Raw genomic sequence first — 22,787 nt, forward strand, 5'->3', positions numbered from 1 at the left:
TGTTTTGTTTTGTTCAAGCATCCACTGTGTTTCTTTCCCCACAGCATAATGGAGCTGGCCCTGTATACAGGCATTCATGCTGGTTTGAATGTAATGTTGAACCTTCTCAGTGCTGGAGCGGTTTGATGGTTTGAATGGAGCTCCCTGGTGGGACATTGCTAGGCGCAACTGTGCCTCTTTGGACGCCTGTTGTTCCTTAACATTCATGCCTCATTATGGGGCAACCTGTTCAAGCCAAGAGAGAGCCAGTCCTGAGCCAAAGCCTTCCCTCGGGGGCGTTGGCAGTTCAGAGAGAGAGGGGGGAGGGAGGGAAGGAGAGATTGAGGGAGAGGGCTAAGGAGGGGGGGAATCTCTTTTGGTCGCTGGGCAAAAGTGATTCCCCCCTTTTAACTGGTCTTTCCAGCGGCCCAATTGAAGTGTCTCAAAAGGGACTAGTGGAATGTTTTGACTCTCAACATTGTCTCGGAATAAAGCTAGAAGCATGTAATTAATGTGTCCTTTTAATAAGGGACAATAAAGCCGTTCAAGCTATTTAATTTCATTTAATTTTCCATCCCATTTGCTTCCAAGGCTCCTTTTACCCATTTTTTTTATTTAAACCCAGCCTTTCATGGCGTGGCTTGCTTCAGTGGGCACGTTAGATCGATTTCAGCCTGCCTTTTTAGGGATTGGGGGGAAAGGAGATAGAGAAAAATCAAAGCAAACGTGTCTCTTTCCCTTTTGGGGGGAGGAGAAAGACCATTTATTGTAACTAAAAGAAGCTTCCAGGCAACTGAGCCACAGGAACGGAACAAAATAGAAATAAAAAAATAAAATAAAGCCAACGGGCGGGGCCTCTGCCATCCTTTCCAGGGGTTGGGAAACGAGGTATAACTTGGATGTACATGTGGATATAGAAAGAAATGGTTTTCTCTCGTAACCGACCAGCTGTAGGTTGCTTTCCGTTGGAGGATTCGCGTGGCGCTCACGACTCCAGCCGGCCGTGGCGAGGCTGCCCCACTAGAGCAGAAGGGAGCTTCTTCCTTTCCCCTTTGACGCCTCCGACCAGTGCCATGGGAGCCGGCGGGCGGGCCAGGGTATATTTCAACCGGTTGTCACCCCGAAGCCGGCAGGCCAGAGGTTAGACGGACTAGTCCTTGGCCTGAATTTATTGCTCTCCGCTTTTTGTTTCGCCCTTTGCTTCCTATTCAGGATGCGGACCGCAGGGGTCATCTTCAGTCTTCAGCCCCGGCCACCGCCCCCCTCAGAAGCCTCTGCAACAACCCAAACGATCCCTTCTCGAGAAAGCACCGATCCAATTCCACCTGACCCAGGAAAGAAAGGGTTTCTGAACTCGGGTTGGTACAAAGGCCGTTTTTAGGCGCGTTTCCCCAGCTCTACCCTCACCCCACATCTCCGTTTGTCGTTCCCAGTAATTTAGAATCTCAAATTCATACTTGCTAGAAAAAGTATATATATTCGATTTGAAACTGGGGTCCCTTTACCTTTAAGACCCATTGGACAATGTGGAATTTACTACCGAGTCAACTTGAATGGGCTTGTAATCTGAGAAAGACACTTTTAACAGCCCATAACATTTGAGACTCTTAATCTCAGGGTCGTGAGCTCGAGCTCCAGGTTGGGCAAAATATTCCTGCTATGTAGGGAGCTGGACTAGATGATCCTCGTGGTCCCCTCCAACTTTACAATTCTATGATTTCCAAAAACTGGATGTGTCAATACTCAAGTCCTATTAAACCCAGGGCGAGTGACGTGGATTTGGGGTTATAAGCAGTCCAGTCCTTCCTTGCATCTCCATCCCAGAAGGACAGCCGTGTCATTCCCGGGGCATCAAGGAATCTTGTAGATGCACCTTCCAACACACAACGTTATTCTGACATATTTTTTACCACCCAGTTCCTGAAATGCCTTTAGCTTTTCCAGCCTACCAAATGCAAGTCACACAGGGGTGGCTAACTTGTGCCTCACCAGATGTTGTTGGACACTGACTCCTATGTCTTGGAAAGCATTAGGATTTACTTCAATCACCAGGGTCTACTTCAATATAAATTTATTGGTGCCAGACCAATTTCCTCTTCTGGTCATTTGCTCCGACTTCATTGATATATCTACGGGTGACCCCGTAGGCGTTTCCTCAGAAGCAAGCCCAAATGAGTTCAATGGGGCTTGCTTCCAAGTGAGCACCGATATGATTGTGGCCGCCGTGTGTGCCTTCAACCCCACATTTTAGAGCAGGGGTGGGGAACCTGTGGCCCTCCAGATGTTGGGTTCTGACATCCACCAGCCGCAGCCTGCAGAACCAACGACCAGGAGTGATGGGGCATTGTAGTCAAGCAATATCTGAAGGGCTACAGATAGCCAACCGGGACTACAACTTCCACACACCCCCGACTGTTGACCATGCTGTCTGGGGATGTTGAGGGTTGGAATCCATTAGTAGCATTGGTTACCCTTGCTGTGTAGAGGCACAGAATCCATAAGAAAATCCCTGGGGATATTTTACTGGGGTTCTCACCACATTGCATGAAAGAAAGTCTTCTTGAAATTTAGATATAAACCTACCGGTAAGTAGAACTTAAGTTTTCCTTATATGGCCCCTGAAGTTGTACCCCTGCACCATTTGGCTAGGAGAAAGCTCCACTAAACTTAATGGGCTTACTTCTGAGTCAGGGTATAGGGTTGTGTTGTAAATTACTTACACTTCACAAAGCCTCTGTGAGTTTCTACAAGGAAACCTTTCTTGATTTTTACCTTGGGCAAACTACCATGCGTTTCTGTTATGTAAATGCTTAGGAAATATTTTTGATGTAAATATAGGACAAACGAGTGGATTTGCATGAAAGTCAGCTTCAGCTTCAGAGTGCTAGGCCGAGATGAATGAAAGCTACGGAGCTGAATAGAACCTGCACAAATGAAGTGTCACGTTAATGTTTTCATTAACTGCAGAGAATTAGAGCCAGGCTTAGACAGCAGTTCGGAGCACACTTCCTAGTAAGGAGTAAGACTAGTCGAACTCAATGTAACAGACTTCCAAGGATTCAGAGGATCGCGCTGTTAAAGTTGTCCGATTCATAAAGAGTTTAAGGAAGAAGCAGCACATGAGCTGATTTAAATTCTGGTCGGGTGACATTCTGCTGAAATCAATAGATAGTTGAAAGTTATCCATATTTACTCGGACGTAGATTCCACTGAATTCATTTGGCTTACTCCCAAGTAAGCGTGCACAGGATTACAGTCCGACAACCCAGACGGTATGCCGAAATGAGTTCGACTGAGCTGAATAAATTCGACTTATTCCCGAATAAATAGATTTAGGGCTGCAGACTTAATTGTGTGCAAGGCCATCAGAGTACTACCCAGGCATGTTTCGAGGGGGTGGTGGAGGAGAGGGGCATAAATAAATGCATGTTTTAATGCTGTAATAGAAACCAATGTGCTGTAAAAATGCTGGGTCTCTTCCTTTGCATTTAAAGGGAATAATGCCCTGATCAAAATGCTACTTGAAAGTCAGTTCCATTCATTTCATTTGGACCTACCTTCCAGTGAATGTGTAACCACCAGCCTGCAAGGCGTCATTGCTTTATCAAATGTGTTGTACTTAGGCTGTATTGAGCTTGACTCCAAATAGGGAAAGGCAATAGCTCAGTGACAGAGGATCTGCTTTTCATCTAGGTTCAGCCCCTAGCATCTCAAGGTAGGACTAGGAGAGCAGCTGCCAGTCAGTGTAGAAAATACCATGGCTGTTCCAAGACATGTTGGCACCTGAGACGAACTACAAAATGACACTTTCCAACCCCGCCAAGGAAGGAGAGAGTGAAGATCCTACATCAGAGACAAGGGCAGGCATGTGTGTGGGGGGGGGGAGGACGACGACTTAAGATCTACATAGGGATCTGCTGCCCCTGTGGATCCTGCCACCCGAAGTGCAAGGCCTCGGATGTAGATCTCTGTGTCTGTTTGCCGTGGTGCTTAAATCAACGTGCATCTCGCTACAAACTGTGCGAGTGGGCTAGGTGACAGTCTGCAAATTCCACACTTGTGTGATTGAAAGAAAACTCTTTGGAATCTTTTCCCATTACTAAAGGAGCTAGTAAGTAGCCAATTAATGAGGCTGCGACATAATGCTCATAGATATGGGGAGTAAGGCTCCATTGGATTTAATAGGACTGCATCGAAGTAAATTGGCACAGAAATAGATCACACACCTTCCGTTTCCGTTATGAAAACTTTAAGGGTCGGCAGTAAACTCTGGCCCCTCCAGCCTAAACACTCGAGGAAGTGCATTCCATTTATTTCGGTGGGCTAAGACTTTGCTGGAACTTTGCAATCATTTCCCGCTCTGGGTTTTAAGGTCTTGGCTTTTGTCATTTTCTTGAATCGATTCTTGTTACTGGAAGACCAATTCCTGGTCAGTTTTGACGTCTCATGATGCCCTGATTCTTACTCATACTTACACATTTTGTTAATGTCAATGGGTCTCTGCATAGCTTGAGCAAAAGATTCTCTTTCCCCCAATGCAGAAACAGGTGAAATAATAGGATGACCACGTGCATTCTGCTACCCTGTTTGTGATAGCCTCATCCTGACTTGGAAGCTATCGCCTCTCATTTCAACAGGACTTTCCTCTAAGAAACTAAATCTAGCAAGCCAGCACCCCCTCCCCCCAGTAGCCCTGCGACTCAATCCTCCTCAGAGGTAATCCCCCTTATTTAGTGGGCCCCAGCTAGTGTGTGCATAGGATTGCAGCTGCAGCCGTATTTATGTCGAATCCCGTCTCAATGTTGTCCAAAGTATCTCCTTGCAGATAAGTATTTTACGAATTTTGGCTTATTTCTTCCGTCCATCCTCTCTGCCTTTCCTTTGGGAAATAAACATGGACAGGAACAAGTACGTATTCGGATTATTTCGTCACCACTCCTCATCATTCCCCCTCTCTTCTGGATGTCTTAAATAAATTTTTGTCCGTCTTTGGAAATCCCAGAGAACACATGGGTTGCGTATTGTTCTTTGGAATGTGAGTGCTACTTTTCTATTGACAGTTAAAAAAATAAAACCGGACCATCTTTGTAGTTTAGCGACCTATATCGGGGTCGGAGAATGGATCCAGGGATTGAAAAACGGGCCCGTTCCGTGAGACTCCTGTATGAACTTCCCCTGTTTATTGTTTTGTGCGCTCGTGCGCCTTTTTCGCCCAATACAAGGCGCTTACTTCGATAAGCCAAAAAAACCCTATTTCTAGAGAGCTTCCAAACGCGAAGCTTGGTGCTTTCAACTCAGGGCGAGGATTTCTCTGTTTTAAGCAGTTAAAAGCAGAAGAAAAATGAGAGTTGAGGAACAAAGCCGTAGTTGCAAAGGGATTTCTGGGCTCCAACCAACCCACTGAATTGGTAATATGGCAGCGTCCCCTCCTTTTTTAAAGTGTAGGTATTTTCTGGTGTTTTCCCATCAAGTACCTGCCCAATTTCTGTATGGCACACGCCAGGAATCAATAGAAGTTAACAAGTCCTCCAAACATCCCCCCCTAATCTCTTTGTTTAATCGCCTTTACAATCCAGCCCAAGGAAAGTGAATTAAAAATCTTTGAAGTCTCCTGGCTGACAAAAGGCTCAGCCAAGTAGACGTAAAACACTCCCGTCTTTTCCAAAACTGGTTTGTCGGGGAACAATCGAAGGAAGTAAAATTTATGGAGAAATTATACAGTGGATTTGTCACTTAAAATATCGTAACTGTCTCGGGGACAATCCCCCATGCTGAGGATTAATGGTCCCTCCAGACCTTTGATTCACCAGCGCCTTTTCTTTGCCCTTGACAAATTGGATTTTTAGGAATGGGAAGGTCGCCGAGGCCATTGTTGGCTGCCCCATTCAAAAAAGCCCTTAATTATGCGTTGGGGTGGGTGGGGAGAGAGAGAGAGGTTGGTGGATGGGGCGGGTGGGGGTGGGTTAGAGAAAATCTCCATGTGACCCTCTCGGGTGGGATTCGGCAGCTGCTGCAAGAGCCACACTCTCTCATCGCCCCAACCCGGCGCCCTGGAGCACCGGCGGGCCGCGGGGAGAGCCCTCGTGTGGCAATTGAAAAGGCGGCGCGCATCGTCGGCCGCGTCACTTTGCGGGCGGAGATAACGCCGGTGCTCAGCCCTCCTTGCTGCCTGCCTCTCTCCCTCTTTCTGCCTCCCTCTCTCCCTTCTGTCACTCCAGCCCTCGAAGAGAGTCCTGGGCGCCTTTCCCGATCGCCGCGTCTGTAACCCGGAGGCAGCGATGCAAAGCAGCCGGGGTCCGCCGGCGCTCAGCGTTACCGCGGAGAGCTGCATCCCGGCTGGCCTGCGCCTGGGTCCGGTGTCCGGCACCTTCAAACTGGGCAAGTACTTGTCCGATCGCAGGGAGCCGGGACCCAAGAAAAAGGTATTGCTCCCGCACCTTGGCGGAAAGCACTGTGGAGGGAGGGTGGGGAAAAGGGGGAACGCGCAACGAGGGGAAATGTCCGAGGGGCTGGCGCACGTCCTTGGGAGGGAATGTTTCCTCAGCAAAGTTATTTCTCGTCCCTTTCCTCCGTTCATAAACGGGTTTGGGTGTCCAAACGAAGCATCTCTGCTCTTCGGATCTTCACGAAGCCAAGAGGCTGCGGGGATAGGCAACCGCCTCTCTTTCACACCTCCTGGACTTTCGGGGAGATCTCTGACTTTAGATGACTTATTTGTGGCATAGCTGCCAAGTTATCCCTTTTTTAAAGGGATTTTCCATTATGTTGAATAGGCTTCCTCGCGAGAAAAGGGAAAACTTGGCAGCTATGATTTGTGGGGATGGGGGGGACCAGTGTTGAACCCTGCTGGATTGGACGTAGATGGGGAGGGGGAAGCTGGAAAAAAGAGACAGCGGCGGGTCAACAGACTTACTGGTGCCCCCCACCCCGTACCCCGAATTCTAGGAAATCAAATCCGGGTAAATCAAGGTAAATCGTGTCCTCCGGCTGATCCTCCACCCTGATACTAGAGTAGTGGATACGAAATCGGATATATATACACAACACAAAATAAAAATACTGTAATAATGAACGAACTGGTAGCTCGACCCGTGTTGCCTGCAGTTGCCACTTGCTTTTATTAAATGTACTATGTTTACTTTCTGTTTCAAGGTTCTTTTTTAACCTTAAAGTGGAAGAGGCAAAATAACAGTTAAGCGAAACGAAATCTAAAGGTTCCTAACGCCACCAGGTGAGATTTGCCTCTCATGCAGGATAAAACAACCGCAAGAAAACCTCGCCCGAAACAAAAGCGGCCTGCAGTTGAGATTTCAAGAAGGTGGCTGGATGGTGGAAGTTTGTGGGAGCGAAATCCACAGTCTTGCGGCTCCTTAAAGACCTGCGGATTTATTGTGGTTTACGCTGTCCTGGACTAGAGTCCGTTTCATCACCTGCTTGAAGGTGACAGATGCACACACGCGCACAAGAGCGAGTCGATGTTTGTTTGTTTGTTTAGGAAATGCTGGGGCCTTAAGGCCATGAAGTGCAAGGGGGGCAGTTGTGATCTTACCCCACAAGCATCTGTGCAGAACCCAAATGAATGCAAAGATCAGAGATGAAAACAGTCATCCCACAGACCCCAAGTCTGGAATGATCCAATTTATGAAGCACCCTTTTAACGCCGAAATTCTCCCGGGCTCGCCACAGTCACCGCCATAGTTATATTGTTTTGCTTTTAAAGATGATTTCAGTCCATAAGAAACATTGACCAAGCAAAGGAGGATCGGAGCAATCGAGCTGATTTCCCAGCTGGCTCCAAATGTTGATCACTGCTTCTGGAGTGCTTTACAGAGAAGTCTCCAAAAGGAACCCCAAATAAGAAAGATTTGTTTGTGTGTGTGGATTGCAGCCTTCCAGCCTCTCCTCGGATGAGCTTAGCAGAAGGCAACGTTGCCTCCTTTCTTCCCCAAAGCGCAGAGGTTTGTCGTACGTTCCGCTCGGATTCTGAATGCCCTTTAATTGTTTTTAAACGCTCTGCCAGCCCCTTCAAATTTATTTCTCATCTGGCTCCGTTGGTTGCTCCCTTTAGTCTGCCTTTGTTACAGTGACTTTTATTGCCTGTTCATTCAAAGAGGTAGCCCCTCATTTGCTCGCTCTCTGTGTATGACCAAGCAGATTATGAAGGATGAGGCAAGACTGAGGCTCAACAGAGTTGCTCCTGCCCTCTTCCTCTTTTGCTCTCCTCCTCCTCTCTTTTTTATTATTTTTGATTAGATTATTCGTTAATTAATTGCCCTGCAGGGGCTGGGAGCCTTGAAACGTAGGTTTAGCAATTCCCCCCTCGAAGGGGGGAATATAATAACTATGGTTCTTAAATATGTCCCCCCTCGTCTTTTCAGGCTGCAGACCTGCAGGTCAGGGAATGACAAGAAGCGGAAGAGAGTTTGAAGAAGGCTCTTTTCCCAGCTAACAGGGATTGCTTAAAGAGTGTATATAGCGCGTTTGGGGATCACTGACCTCAGGCCCACTTACACACTTATCTCACTTGTCTCATTTCGGAATGGGATGGCATCGAGTGGAGGTGTCCCTTTATTGGTAGCTGCAATTAAGGTAAAGGTAAAGGACCCCTGGATAGTTAGCGGCTATGGGATGCGGCGCTCACCTCGCTTTTCAGGCTAAGGGAGCCGGCATTTGTCCACAGACAGCTTTCCGAGTCATGTGGCCAGCATGACTAAATCACTACTGGCGCAAGGGGACACCGTGACAGAAGCCAGAGCGCACGGAAATGCCGTTTACCTTCCCGCTGCAGCAGTACTTATTTATCTACTTGCACTGGTGTGCTTTTAAACTGCTAGGTTGGCAGACGCTGGGACCGAGCAACAGGAACTCACGGATTCGAACCGCAGACCTTCCGATCAGCAAGCCCAAGATGTTCAGTGGTTTAGACCACAGCGCCACCCGCTCCCTTGGTAGCTGCAATTACATGGCAGTGAAGCCGGCGCACGTCGATTCAAACCCGATGGACAACCTGGTCCACAGCTCTGGCTAAAGTGTAACCAAATCGACTGCTATCTAAGTTAATTGGCACATTGATCCTAAAGACTATATATATAGCAGTCACGTCGACCGAAACTCCCCAACTTCGACCCACCTGGATTTAAGAGGATTTAAATCTTCCCCAAGACAATAAAGCCATGAGCCTAAGCATACTTACTTAGGACTTTTCAAATGAAGTAAAGAAGAACCAAATGAAAGAGTGGAGTTACGGATGCAATCCTATGAATGTCTACTTGGGAGTAAGAGCCCTTGAACGCAGTGAGGATTTGCTACCGAGTAAGCATGCAAGTTCCAATTCCACAGAACCAGTCGCTTATAAAATAAGGTGTCCACCCGCAAACCGTTTTCTAGAAGATTTTTGCCTCGTTCTGGATTAGTGCAGCAATGGCTGCATTTGATTAGCCCTCTAACTCGTCTCCTGGCTGCTGCCTCCGACTAGGATCGAGCTGCGCACTGGTTCACCTCTCTCTCTGTTGATTGTGTGACCCGCTTCTCATGGAAACGATCAAACAGAGAGAGAAATTAGACAAATAAGTTATTTTAATAGGTTATGGGGGGGACAGGGATGTAAAATTAGAGGTCTTTTTGTATACGGAGCTGCTCAGTACCAGCGAATGTTGTTTTGGCTAAATAAAGCAAGGACCTTGAACTGACTGGCGGTATAAATGACAGCCTCTGCTGTCCTATGTTCCAGGTGCGGATGGTGAGAGGGGAACTGGTGGACGAAGCCGGGGGCTCTGCTGTGGAGTGGATAGGGTTAATCCGGGCTGCCAGGCACTCTCAAGAACAGACCTTGGAAGCTATTGCAGATCTACCGGGCGGACAGGTACCTACAGCCTCCCTAACCCAGCTCTATGAGCCTTTCTGTCTCAGGGCTGGATAGATTGGCATTGCTGTCTGGTCCCTTGACGGGCTCTTTCTGTTCTCCTAGATTTTCTACCGGGCGCTGCGAGACGTCCAGCCGGGAGAGGAGCTGACCGTGTGGTATTCCAGCTCCTTGGCTCAGTGGTTTGACATCCCCACCACCGCTACTCCGACGCACGACGAAAAAGGTACGTACAGCACCTTGGCCAGCGACTTGTGCAAGGAGTAAGAGCCTCCCGACAGCGCTGCTCAACTAACTACGTCTTACAGTGAGAGTTTTGCTGTAAACCCCGCTGAGTTCAATGGGATTTACTTACCCACCAGTAAGTTTGGGATTTCAACCCCCAGATTCTTTTATTTGAACTTAAATCGAGACGGAAGATAACAGCTGAGCCGCAGACCATCGAGTACTTAATACAGTTAAGGTGGAATAAACTTGAAAGGAAGCTCTGTTAAAGTCAACACTGGCTAATAAATTTGTGTGCGGGTGTCAGTCAGTAGGTCGGTCTTATACCTTCTCCTAAACTCTAAAAAACAAACTACGGGGCAATAAACTTGCCACAAACCTGGAAGTAAATCCCAGTGTAAACAGTGGTGGTTGTTTTTAAAAAGTTCAAGCGAGCTGTTCGTTTGTCGTGCGGGGTCTATATGAGACATATTTGCAAATACATGCTGCTCTGCTAGATCCTGTCATAGCTGCCAAGTTTTCCCTTTTCTCGCGAGGAATCCTATTCAGCATAAGGGAAAATCCCTTAAAAAAGGGATAACTTGGCAGCTATGGATGATCCTGTGCATGCTCACTCGGAGAGAAGCCTCAATGAAGTTAATGGGGCTGATGTGCAAGAAGAACCCCAGTCATGCCAAGTACTTCGTGAAAGAAGTGGGGGCTTAAATACGGCTGAACCAGGATTGTGGACCTAATTGCCGTAGAAAGGCAGCATTGGACCACAGCTTTAGCGCTAAGATAAAAGTAGCTTAAGTAGGGCAAACGTACATATTTATTCCAGATACCGTCTTCCCAATGCAGTTGACCTTTCATTGGAATAGTTCTTGTGCTACGAATTTAGACCGTGCTAGAAGGGAGTTTGGACCCTGTTCCTGCTCAGCCTTTTCCTGCATGTGCACCGATTCCCTCTACACCGTACCCAGTGGGCGCCCTGCCACACGGACATTCTTCTCCTTACAATACGACAGTTTTGGATTTTGCCCCCGCCCGTGCTAAAAGAGGCTCGCTGGTTCTAAAGGCCTAGGATGGCTTTTCTTCTGCTTTTGCGCTTTGCCTTGCATCTGCCTTGCATCTCCCTCTCCAGCTTTTCCTCTGGATCCCGTTCTTATTCGAAGTGACGGTAAAGTCAATTTAAAGCGGGAAAGTATGGGCGCTGACATACATGAGCGCTCTTTAAAAGCAAAGGACACACACACACACACACACACACACACACACACACACACACACACGCTTTTAGGAAATCTTGGGAATACTTGGAGGGACTACAAAAGAAACAAATGTCACTAGATCTTCTCCGAGTTCTAAGTGCCAGAGGAGAACTCGGGTCGCCAGATTTCTTTCCCCAGCCCACCCAGTCATAGCTATGGAACTATAGTTTATATTTTGAAATGGATCCTTTTTTTTAAGAATAGTGTTTTCAGTCAATCCATTCGTTCTCCTTTTCACTCTGGTAATGAGCGGCCACAGCTTCTTGTCCAAGTTAACGCTTTGCCACACTCTTGCTATATATCCAGTGGTGGGAAGGACTTTGGTTTAAGACTCGTTGATTCTGAGGCAGGGAAGTGCATGGAGCTACTAGACCTCTTGGATTCAGTGATTTGTGGATCCATAATGGCGGTGAGGTTAGTGTGCTTTAGGAGATAATATGTTAAAACAAAGAGGAAACGTAATCCTGTTAACACAGGCTGTACGGATTCAGCAGCATTTCTTGGGGGTGGAACCTACCACGAGATTTTGGCTGCAGTCCTAATCACACTTTTTTATTTTCGGCAATATCCCAGGAACGCGATGGGACGTGTTTAGAATCGCGCAGCGAATTAATGAAACCAGAGCTTTAGCTGTTAAGTCATCAAACAACCATTCCGAAAGGCTTCAGCTAGAACTGGTGTCCATTGATTACGGTGGAGGTTATTTTCACCACAGAGTGCAAGTTCTACACACCATTGACTTAGATTTAAACCAGCTCTGCGCAATACAAGGCAGTATAACTGGGACCAAACCCAAGAGGTTTAGCAGAATTAATGGGTCAAGGAGAAGAGCTTCTTAAAATCCAATTTCCAGTGTATATGGATTGGCCCACATAGCTCTAACAGACTTCAACTTGCACTCAGGCCCAACCCATGCATGTTTAATCAGAAGTAAACCCCACTGTGTTTAAAAGGATTGTGGATTTGCAAGTTTGAGTTTGCAGAATACTTACCCGGTAGATGAATAATTTTGTAGATATTGCACAATCATGCTTGGGAGGAAGCCCCATTGAACTCAGAGCAGCTGCTTCTGAGTTGAAATGTATAGGATTGGGCTGCGCTGCGTGGTGAAAGGGAATGAAACTTGTCATTCCAAGGACCCTTCTTCAAAAGTGCTAGTTATATAAATGTGAAAGTACATTTCCAAGCACAATTCAAAGTGTTGGTGCTGACCTTTAAAGCCCTAAACGGCCTCGGTCCAGTATACCTGAAGGAGCGTCTTCACCCCCATCGTTCTGCCTGGACACTGAGGTCCAGCACCGAGGGCCTTCTGGTGGTTCCCTCGCTGAGAGAAGCCAAGTTACAGGGAACCAGGCAGAGGGCCTTCTCGGTAGTGGCACCTGCCCTGTGGAATGCCCTCCCACCACGTGTCAAAGAGAAAAACATCTACCAGACTTTTAGAAGACATCTGAAGGCAGCCCTGTTTAGGGAAGCTTTTAATGTTTAACATACCATTGTATTTTAATATTTTGTTGGAAGCCGCCCAGAGTGGCTGGGGAAACCCAGCCAGATGGGCGGGGTATGTATGTATGTATAAATAAATAAATAAAAATTATTATTATTAATTCAGCTACAGAGGACCATTTAACATAACCATATACATATGTTACTGCTTTCTGCACCTATGTGTGGTATAATCCTCCTTACTACATGAGAAGGGTGAAAGAGAGAAAGTCAATTGTTTTAAATCCAAGTACTTCAGGAAAAGTGAATTTAGAAACAAGCCAAAAACACTAGAGGAAGAAATAGGACCTCACCCTACTCCAATACTAGTAGACAGGAATTACTAAAACAAAAACAAAATAGTTTGAATGTGGGAGAACTATCCTAATGCAAGAAAACTCCTCAAAAAAGTTATCAATGAATAACTGATCTGATTGCCCATTTCACATCAAAAATATGTATAAGAGGCTGGGTACTCTTAATCACAACTTTATATCCCAGACAAATGGTAAGATCTACTGGTCTCAATGGGAAATTTATAAATCTCCTGCAAAAGATCACAGATGGTGCGCAGAAAGGAGAACTTTTGCCTCACAGGCATTTAGTATCAATAGCTATGATTATAGTTGCAATGATTCGTGGCTTACTACAAAAAGTCTCAAAGTGGCCTACAATTATAAAAGCATGCATAATGCATTAAAATACATCAAAAAGATAAAAGAATATTAATGGACTAAAAGTGTCCATCCTGCAATAACTTAAGAAGGCCAAATCTTACCCCAACCTGCTACAAGATGAACACCAGTACTGTACTGGCTAGGCTGTCATTGGCCTTTGGCTTATTAAACAATCTATGGCCTTTTAAACCGTGGGGGTGTTATTGTTTTTGTTTGTTGTTATGGTATGTATTTGTGTGTTTTTATATTGCAAACCGCCCTGTGTCCCTTGGATTAAGGGCAGTATAGAAATTTAATAAATAAATAAATAAAATTATACCATATGACCCCAGTTAAGAGCCAGGTTCCTGGGTGAACATGTACATATTTGCCTGAAGCCTAAAAGTTGATAATGATGGCACCAGAGAGTATTCCACAATCAGGGGGCCACCACCGAAAAGACTGTGAAGCTGCCTTATACCATATCAGACTATTTGTCCATCTAGACCCCTGGGTCAAGGGCGGAATATAAATTCTAATAATAATAATAATAATAATAATAATAATAATAATAATCAGTATTGTCTACCCCAAAGAAAAAATAAGTAAGTAAGCCAACTATGGTGGGCTGCAAACCTAAACACACAGGAGGAAGTAAGCCCAATTGAACATCCTAGTTTAGGACTACTGAATAAACAGGCACAAGTTTGCACTCCATAGGAAGCTGCCTCCATAGGAAGCTGCCTCATAATGAGTTAGACCATTGGTCCATCTAGTTTGGACTGGCTTCACTGTCTACACTGACTAACAGCAACTATTCAGGGGTTCAGACTGAGGTTTCTATCTGCCCTACTTGGCTATGCTGGTGATTGAATTTGGAACCTTCTGCATGCAAAGTGAACTATATAGCCTTTCCATTTCCTCTGGTTTCTTGTACTGTACTGGACATCATTTTGAGACATTATGGTGCCATATTTTTATGATATGGTCATGTACTCTGACCATACTGCAACTACTTTTTAAAATAATTTTGTTAACTTATCTATCATGTTGCAACATATCGGTTCCTCTCCTTGGCAAGTGTTTTCCCTAGCCCTGCTACCTGAGATCCTTCATCTCAGGTGTGGGAGGAGGGGACATCTTTGGCCCTCCAGATGTTGTTGAACTCCACTTATCTCAACCCCGTTCAGCATGACCAATTGTCAAGAATGATGGGAGTTGTAGTCCAACAAAGTCTGGATTTGCATGGGCTCTCACTATTCCGTCTTTAATTGGGAAAATCTGGGATTTAAGATGGGATTTGCTGTACGTGAATGTGTTACTTTGATGCCCACTTTCCCAAAACTGTACACCTCTCGGATGCATATCTTTTCAATATAACAACAACAATCATGAAGGGGATGAAGCCCTGTCTTTCCTATCTCCTATCCCCTTCTCCTTCTCTGTGTTTAGAGTCCATAATATATAAGAAAGTCCGTCAGATATTGGCCAGGTCTACAATTATCATCCTGTTACTGCTGTGGCCTGTGATCCTAAACACGCTTAATCCCGAGTAAGTGTTACAGATTTCAAGTGACACAAGCTTATTAAGGACTGGAAAACGTCTGCTAGTCAGCATTTTCTTTCCCAAGACTGCATTTTAGTAATTTCTAAGCTTCTGGCAATTACTAAACCCTTCATACGAAATTAAAATACATAAGGACTAACGCAATAGGAAGCAACTTGAACCAAGACTTTTTGCGGGGAAAGATTTAGATGTTAAAAGCCGATTCAGCGATTCTTTCTTCCTTGATAACCTAAAATGTGCAGGGAGCTGAAGTCTCGGCGAAATCAACACGATTTGCTTTTGGAGAGTTGCGAACCGCGCGAGACATTCAATAGGCGACCTTTTCCCCACCATCACCCCATATCGTTTGCGTGCGTCTGCTGATTTTTTTTTTTTTTTGCAGCTGCTACAGGCACAGGAGCCCCTCTTGAAAAACAAACAAACAAACAAACAAACAAACAAAACCAGCCTTACTTAGTACTGGCGTGCCAAACCAATTCTTATGCTCAGCTTCTACAGTTGCGCTGAAATTATTTTTAACTTTCTCGAGCAGACTTTCATTCAGTCCTAAAACGGCAACAGAAACCCTGAGACAAAAACAGTTGTCAAGCAAGTGGAACTAGAAAGAGGGTGGCACTTTTAGTTTCACAAAAGTGTTTGACTCGCTCCATTTAGTCATAGATTGAGTAAACGAGGCTCTTAGCAGCATAATGTGAATCGAGAATTGGGGGTGGGGGGAAGAGGAGGACAGAAGCCAGCAGTCTGGGTTTAGGGATCATTAGTGTTTGCAAACAAAGATAATTGGAGAGCGCAGCCTTTGACGAGCTCGCCAGCCGGAGAAAGCTACTCAGTTAAGCTTGTTAACAGCGCCATCCTAACCATGCACGTTTATGCTGAGATGTAAGTCCTATTGAATCCAATGGGTTTAGGACTGTAGACTTAAATTCGTAAAGTTTTATTGCGGCTTCCTAATCCTATTCATTCATCCCTTGCAGCCGGGTTATCTGCCTTTCCAGTGTAAGGCCATAGGATGCTTGCAACTGCTTACACTCAGGCTGGGAGGGAGCTATCACTGATCAGAAAGACTTTAGTTTTCTCTGCAGTTAATGAACAGTTCCACGCTGGTTGATTCTTGAACTGACAGTCGTTTTTAAAAGACCCCTTGGCTTGCTTATTCCAGCAGGATCGAGACCTAGCACCTCCTATGCCTTCTTGGGCATCCTTTCCTACACGCCAGTTTCCATATCTGCCAAGTTTTCCCTTTTCTCGCGAGGAAGCCTATTCAGCATAAGGGAATTTCCCTTAAAAAAAGGGAGAACTTGGCAGCTATGAGTTTCGCGTTAACCAGAGACGGAATCCTATCGCTGGAATCCTATTGGCCAAGCACCGCCACTAAACACAGAAACCGTAGCCCATGGCCGTCTCTATTAAGCAGCCAGGGACATTCACAATTATTTCGCTGAGATGGCCAACTAATGCATAGATCACAAATCTTATTGACATATAAATTTACAAGGTAACCAGGTGTGGTTGGACCCCAGGTCCCATTAGCCCCAGGATACCGGTAGCCTACGGTCAGAGAGCATGGAAGCTTCTTTTGAACCCATAAAAAAGGGAGGGAGGGAGAGAGGGAGGGAGGGAAGGAAGGAAGGAAGGAAGGGAAGGACATTGGCATCTGATTGGCCACTGCAAGAACAGGATGCAGGATTAGGCGGGCTTTTGCCCTGGTCCAGCAGGACTCCTCCTATGTTATTGAGAGTAATATATCTGTATCTAGGTGTGGCGTTTATTATATGTCTGTATTTCAACTTTTAGAAACACATGTAGAAGAAAGATAATCGAATATAGATTCCACAAGCTATACATTATCTTTCATTCTTTGCCTCAGCCAGGCTCTTCACTATCTGTCTTTCCCTCTAAGCGATTTGCTTGTTCACTTTTTCATATTCTGGCCCACCCCCCACCCCCCACAATTGAATCCCTGTGGGGCTTTTCTTTTTGCATTCGGAAATGCCACCTCTTTTACGAGTCTCTCTATAGCTTTGAAGCGCTGGCCGCTTAATTTAACCCTTGCTGGTGAATCCTCCGGTGCAAAACCTCCGTGTTCTGCTGCAGTGGCCCCACCGTCTCGAAGGGGACGTGCGTATCGCAGGAGCACGAAGTCGCCCCGTCGGTTTGTTCCGCCTTAGGGAACGCCAAGCGTTTAAGGATCGGGGCACAAAGGGCATTGTATTCTGAAAGGACCGATTACGTATGGCCCATACATATAGGATATTGTCTCGCCTGGTAATGGGAGGCTCATGATCATTAGATTGGCCTTTGTTTCCTTGCGTCAGCTCCCTGACATACGCCACCTATTCTGCAAACGTCAACAGATGGGCCGCCGGACACAGGCGTTAAGGCAACAGCTGCGCGCTTTTCATTCCTCGTGGAGTCCAAAGGCAGCCCAGCTAGAGCATTTGTGGCCCTCTGTTTGCGCTGCTTTTTACTCAACTCTCTACCTCCCTCCCCACTCCTCTCTCAGGACTCAACAGAGAAAGGCACTAGCAGTTTAGGATTCATATTCCACAGCCATACATCTTTTCTTTTTTTTAAAAAAACCCTAATCTCAAACAACTCCTAGCTCGCTCGTTATTTACAATCACATTCTGAGATTGATTTCAGCCACACACGCGTGTACTATGGAAGAATAGAGGGAGGTTCCTTCGACTGAATCCGACCCGGTTGGTTTTTCTAGGTCCACAAAAACTGGCAGCGACTCTCCAGGTTTTAGACAGGGAGTCTCTCCCATCCCTTCCTGGACATGCCGGAGATCGAACCTTGGGACCTTCCGCATGCAAGGCAGGTGCTCTGAGCCATGCGCTTCTATCACTCCTTCCTTATATCTTACATTCATATATCACCTTTCTTTCCTCATTGAACCCAAGCAATGTGCTTTCCTTCCAGCAATGTGCAGACCCATACCAGATCAGCTTCAACAAGGTGTTGGCCTCAGGTGCCCTCGGAGCGCATCTTTGGCACTCCTTACCTGCTCTTTATCTGAAGAAGTGTGCATGCACACGAAAGCTCATACCAATGACAAACTTAGTTGGTCTCTAAGGTGCTGCTGGAAGGATTTTTATATTTTGTTTCGACTAAGTCAGACCAACACGGCTACCTACCCTGTTTCTCATATTTTAAGACATACCCATAAAATAAGCCATAGCAGGATTTTTAAGCATTCAAGGAATATAAGCCATACCCCGAAAATAAGACATAGTGATAGGCGTAGCAGCAATGCCGGCCACGGCAGGAGGAGGAGGAAAAAAATAAGACATCCCTTGAAAATAAGCCATAGTGTGTTTTTTTGAGGAAAAAATAAATATAAGACATGTCTTATAATATGAGAAACACGGTACCTGTAACTAGAACCCTTTCTATGTTACCCTAAGTGTGGGCTCCAAAGGCGAGTAGGGGATAGTCACAGCCGTCCACGGCTTTAACGGTAAGCACGCTTACTGAAAAGTAAATCCTTGTGCACAAACACTAATGTAAGAGGGCTGTTAATCCGATAAATTATTTATAATGACTTTTATAATGCTACTCACACACTCATATTAAAGTCACAAGTCTATAGTAGGCTAACTTGGACGGGAAAAGAGAAAAAACAAGGGACTACTGACTGACTGACAGTGCAACCCTATACACACGCCTATTCAGAATTAAGTCTTGTTGAGTTTTGGTAACTTCCTATAACTACCTATCGCATGGGATTGCCGCCTGAAGCAGGCGGATCCACGTTTAAGTGATCGTCGGTTTTCCACGGAGATAAAAGGATGAGAACTCCAAATCACAGTCTAGTTAAGAGATGAAGCGTTTAAATATGAATGAAATTGGTTTAGTTCCGCTAACGTCTCTGCTGCTGAACTTGGCTTAAATCCAAGTAAGTTGACTTTGCCAGACAATGAATCAGAATGCAGTTGCCAAATGTCCCATTTTTCCAGGACACGCCCTCTTTTTCATGAGTACACTGTAAGTAGAAATCAGCAATAGTGTTCTCTTTTTTTTTGCTCTTCAAAACATGGCAACCCAAATTATTAAATAACTAAACAATATATCCTCTTCTAGTATCGAAATCCATTCTACAGATATTTGATCCATCTACCTTTATACTTATTTATGTGGACTTGTCTTGGTTGTCCAGAGCTTCAGACACGAACATTTCCTTTAGATCCCAGGGAATTGAACCTACAGGACCTTTTTGCACGTGAAGCACCCGCGTGCTCTACCACTAAGCCCAGAACCACCCCAGAATCTGGTTCTCTGTCTTGAATGTCAGTGCAGTAAAGCCAACCTCGCCGCTCCCACACATCTGAGAGCAATTGCTTTGCACGCAGGAGGTTCCAGATTCCACCCCCAGCATCTCCAAGACACCTTGAAGAGCTGCTGCTGTCAGTCGGTGTAGACAGCACTGACGTAGACGGACCAACAGTCTGACCTGGCATAAAGCAACTTCCCAAGTGTAATAATGAAATGACTATCCAGGCACTACAGATCGCTATACCGACTTGGATAAATGATAATGGGCTTCTATCCGAACATGGTTAGCTGAAATGCAGAGGCTGAGAGAGATGCTTGCTATGTGACTGTGGCATGATGTAGTCCGCTTTCATCTCCGCATGTTTGGGAAGAAGGGTGGGAAGTTGATATGTGCATGAATAGACTTGATATGCCCTAATGTTGGTCTTTGCTAGAAGTATATGGATGAACTTTTAAAAAAATGAACGTGAGTGAATTTGTGAAAGACAGTTAACTACAATGTTTAATTATGGGCAGAGTATTCTCCACATTGGTAGTTTGCATTGCAGAACTGGCAAGTGGGTTGCCCCTAGGGCAAGAAAAAGCGACGAACAAATTCAATAAATTATAATAATATTATTATAATAGCTGTGAAGTATCAATTCCACACGACTTCACATTAAAAACAAACAAACCGAGAGACATTATGTGTATTCCAACAAAATCTGAATCAAATTCCAACTTCAAATCCACGTTTACGCAACACTCCAAATTATGGATAATGCTGCACGGACAGCATCTATTTCCACACTGGGTGTGCAGTAATTAAATATTGGGACACTTGCAAACACTTCTCAAGTTGTGGTTAAAAGGTGACCCTTCAGATACGGCTGAACTACGGCTCCCATCATCACAAAGCATTGAGGGCTGACGGGAGTTGGACGTCTAGAAGGCCCGAGATTAGCAACCTCTGCTTCTAGCATTTCTCACTTTCAAAGTTGAACATATAATATTTCAGATCCAGGTTTCATATTCCCAGGCACCTGGTTCCAAATCTGTGAGAAGAGCTTAGTCGGGGTTTCTACGTATTTGCCTTGCTAACGTCTCCCTGCCTTGCTTTCCCTCTGCTAGGCGAAGAGCGCTACATCTGCTGGTACTGCTGGCGGACCTTCAAGTACCCCAACAGCCTCAAGGCGCACGTCCACTTCCACTGCGTACTGAACAACGGCCGCAGCTTCCTGGGCTCGCCGGAACACGCCCGGCCTTCGGACCTGTTCAGCCTGTCGCTGAAGCCCGCGGCTGCGCCGGCGTCCTTAAGGACCCACTGCACTGGCGGATCCAGGGAGAGCATCAAGCGGGAATCCTCGGGCTCGCCGCCAGTGGCCAAGGCGGGTGGCGGCGGGCGCAAGGCGGCGGCCAAAGAGGAGCAGGAGAGGGCCTTGGACATGAGCGTCAGCTCGACGGGACGGGGTCCAGGGCAGTTCCTGGGCTTGTTGGGCAGCGGCGGCAGCAACGGGCTGTCCTTCTACCCCGGGGCAAGGTCCGCCTTCAAGCCCGCCGGCCTGGCCAAAGCGAACCAGGCGGACTCTTCTCCACCGGCTTCTTCTTTCCGGGAAGAGGGCAAGGCCAGCGGCTTCAGCAAGCTCTTGGGGAGCCTCAAGCCCAGCCGCTCCAGCGGCGAAGGTCCCCTGGGCGTGGGCAGCGGTTCCCACGGCCACGCGCAGCAGCACCACGCGCCCCAGCCTCACCACCACCACCACCACGCCAAGTGCCATGCGGCTACCGCGCCGCCTCACTCAGCGGCGGCGGCAGGCTTGGCTTATTCGGGGGCCGCCCGAGGCTTCCCACTGCTCTCGCACTTCGAGGAGACGTCTGCCTTCAAGCACGTCGAGAGGGGTCTCCACGCCAGCCTGTCGCCGCCCGCCTCCGCCCGCTACCCGCCTCTCCCCAGCGGGCTCCACCTGGAGCGCTTCGCAGCCGCCCTGCCGCCCTTCGACGGGCTCAAGCCCTTCTCTGCGTCGGCTGAGTGCAGCCTCCCGCCCTTCATGCCTTTCACCGTTTACAACGGCGAGCTGCTCTACAGCGCCCCTTACTACCCGCTCAAGCTGCACTTTGGCAACCTCCTCAAGTACCCGGAGTCCGTGTCCTATTTCAACGGGGCTGCTGCTGCGGCGGCTGCAGCGGCTGCAGCGGCAGCAGGCCTGAACCCGTCGGAGCTGGGCTCCCTGGCCAGCATCGACCGCGAGATCGCCATGCACACGCAGCAGCTGTCGGAGATCGCGGCGGCCGAAAAGAGTCGCGGGCGCTTGGAGAGCTTGCAGCCATCCGCGCCGTCGGGCCCGGCAGGCAGCAAGCCCAAGACGGGCCACTTGTGCCTGTATTGCGGCAAGCTGTACTCGCGCAAGTACGGCCTGAAGATCCACATGCGGACTCACACAGGCTACAAGCCGCTCAAGTGCAAGGTGTGCTTGCGCCCCTTCGGAGACCCCAGCAACCTCAACAAGCACATCCGCCTGCACGCCGAGGGCAACACGCCCTACCGCTGCGAGTTCTGCGGCAAAGTGCTGGTCCGGCGCCGGGACCTGGAGAGGCACGTCAAGTCCCGGCACCCGGGCCAGAGCTTGCCCAAGGGCGGCGCCGGCGGCGCAGAGGACAGGAGCGGCGCCGACGCCGCCGGGTACACACGCCCGGAGCTGCAGGAGCCAAAGACTGACAACGAGAGCGACGTCGACGTCTGCTTCACGGACGATCAGAGCGACCAAGACACGGGCGGCAGCAGCAGCGGAGGCGGAGGCGGAGGCTGCCGGGCCAAGGAGCAGCAATAGGAAGCAGCCCGATGGGGTGGGGGATAGGTAGGGTGGGCTTGGGTAACGGGGCTGCCAAAGCTGCTGCCGCTTTCCTCTCGACCGGCTCTGCTGATTCACTCGCTCCTTGACTAAAAAAACGACCCATAGAATCTCCCTTCTTCCCCTAGGAACAAGACAGTTTCGCTTCAACACAACAGCGGCTTGTTTTAAGACATGCCCGCATAAGATTTCATATCATTTCTGTCCTTTCCCTCGACCCCCCTTCCAGCCCGCGGGGGCTGCTAAGCTGTACACCACGGGTAGCCAACGTGGCGCCCTCCACATGTTTTTGGACTACAATTCCCAGCATCCTTCACCATTGGCCATGGCGCTGGGGCTGTTGGAATTGGCGGTAGAGCAGCATCTAGAGGGCGTCACGTTGGCTAGCCCAACTATACACGCAGTACTGTAACCGGTATGTTCAGAAGTGCAGCGTAATTCCTACCGAACGCAGTGGCACTGACCTGCCCAGTGCGCATGTGTAAGAACGGCCTCCACCAATGTGAATTCCTTCAGGTACCTCGACGGGAACTTATGTCAAAGTCAAACAATAATCTTCTGGTCTAGATGATTCAGGGAAACTGAAGATTCTGTCAACTTGGGTAGGAAAAATTCCTTGTCCTGGCTAAGTGGGAGATACAAAGAGCGATGCGTGGTCTTTGT

At 47.4% G+C, this 22,787-nt stretch overlaps 1 protein-coding gene across 1 annotated transcript; it reads left to right on the forward strand.

Moving 5' to 3' along the window:
* Nucleotides 1–6,257: 6,257 nt before the first annotated feature.
* Nucleotides 6,258–22,103, forward strand: PRDM13 (PR/SET domain 13). The gene is made up of 5 exons (XM_035110591.2): nt 6,258–6,401; nt 9,710–9,841; nt 9,947–10,067; nt 20,410–20,972; nt 21,048–22,103. The coding sequence occupies exons 1-5, from the start codon at nt 6,258–6,260 to the stop codon at nt 22,101–22,103; spliced, it is 2,016 nt and encodes a 671-aa protein (XP_034966482.1).
* The last annotated feature ends 684 nt before the right edge of the window (nt 22,104–22,787 follow it).

This window comes from Zootoca vivipara, chromosome 3, assembly GCF_963506605.1.
Source record: "Zootoca vivipara chromosome 3, rZooViv1.1, whole genome shotgun sequence".
Lineage (NCBI taxonomy): Eukaryota > Metazoa > Chordata > Lepidosauria > Squamata > Lacertidae > Zootoca > Zootoca vivipara.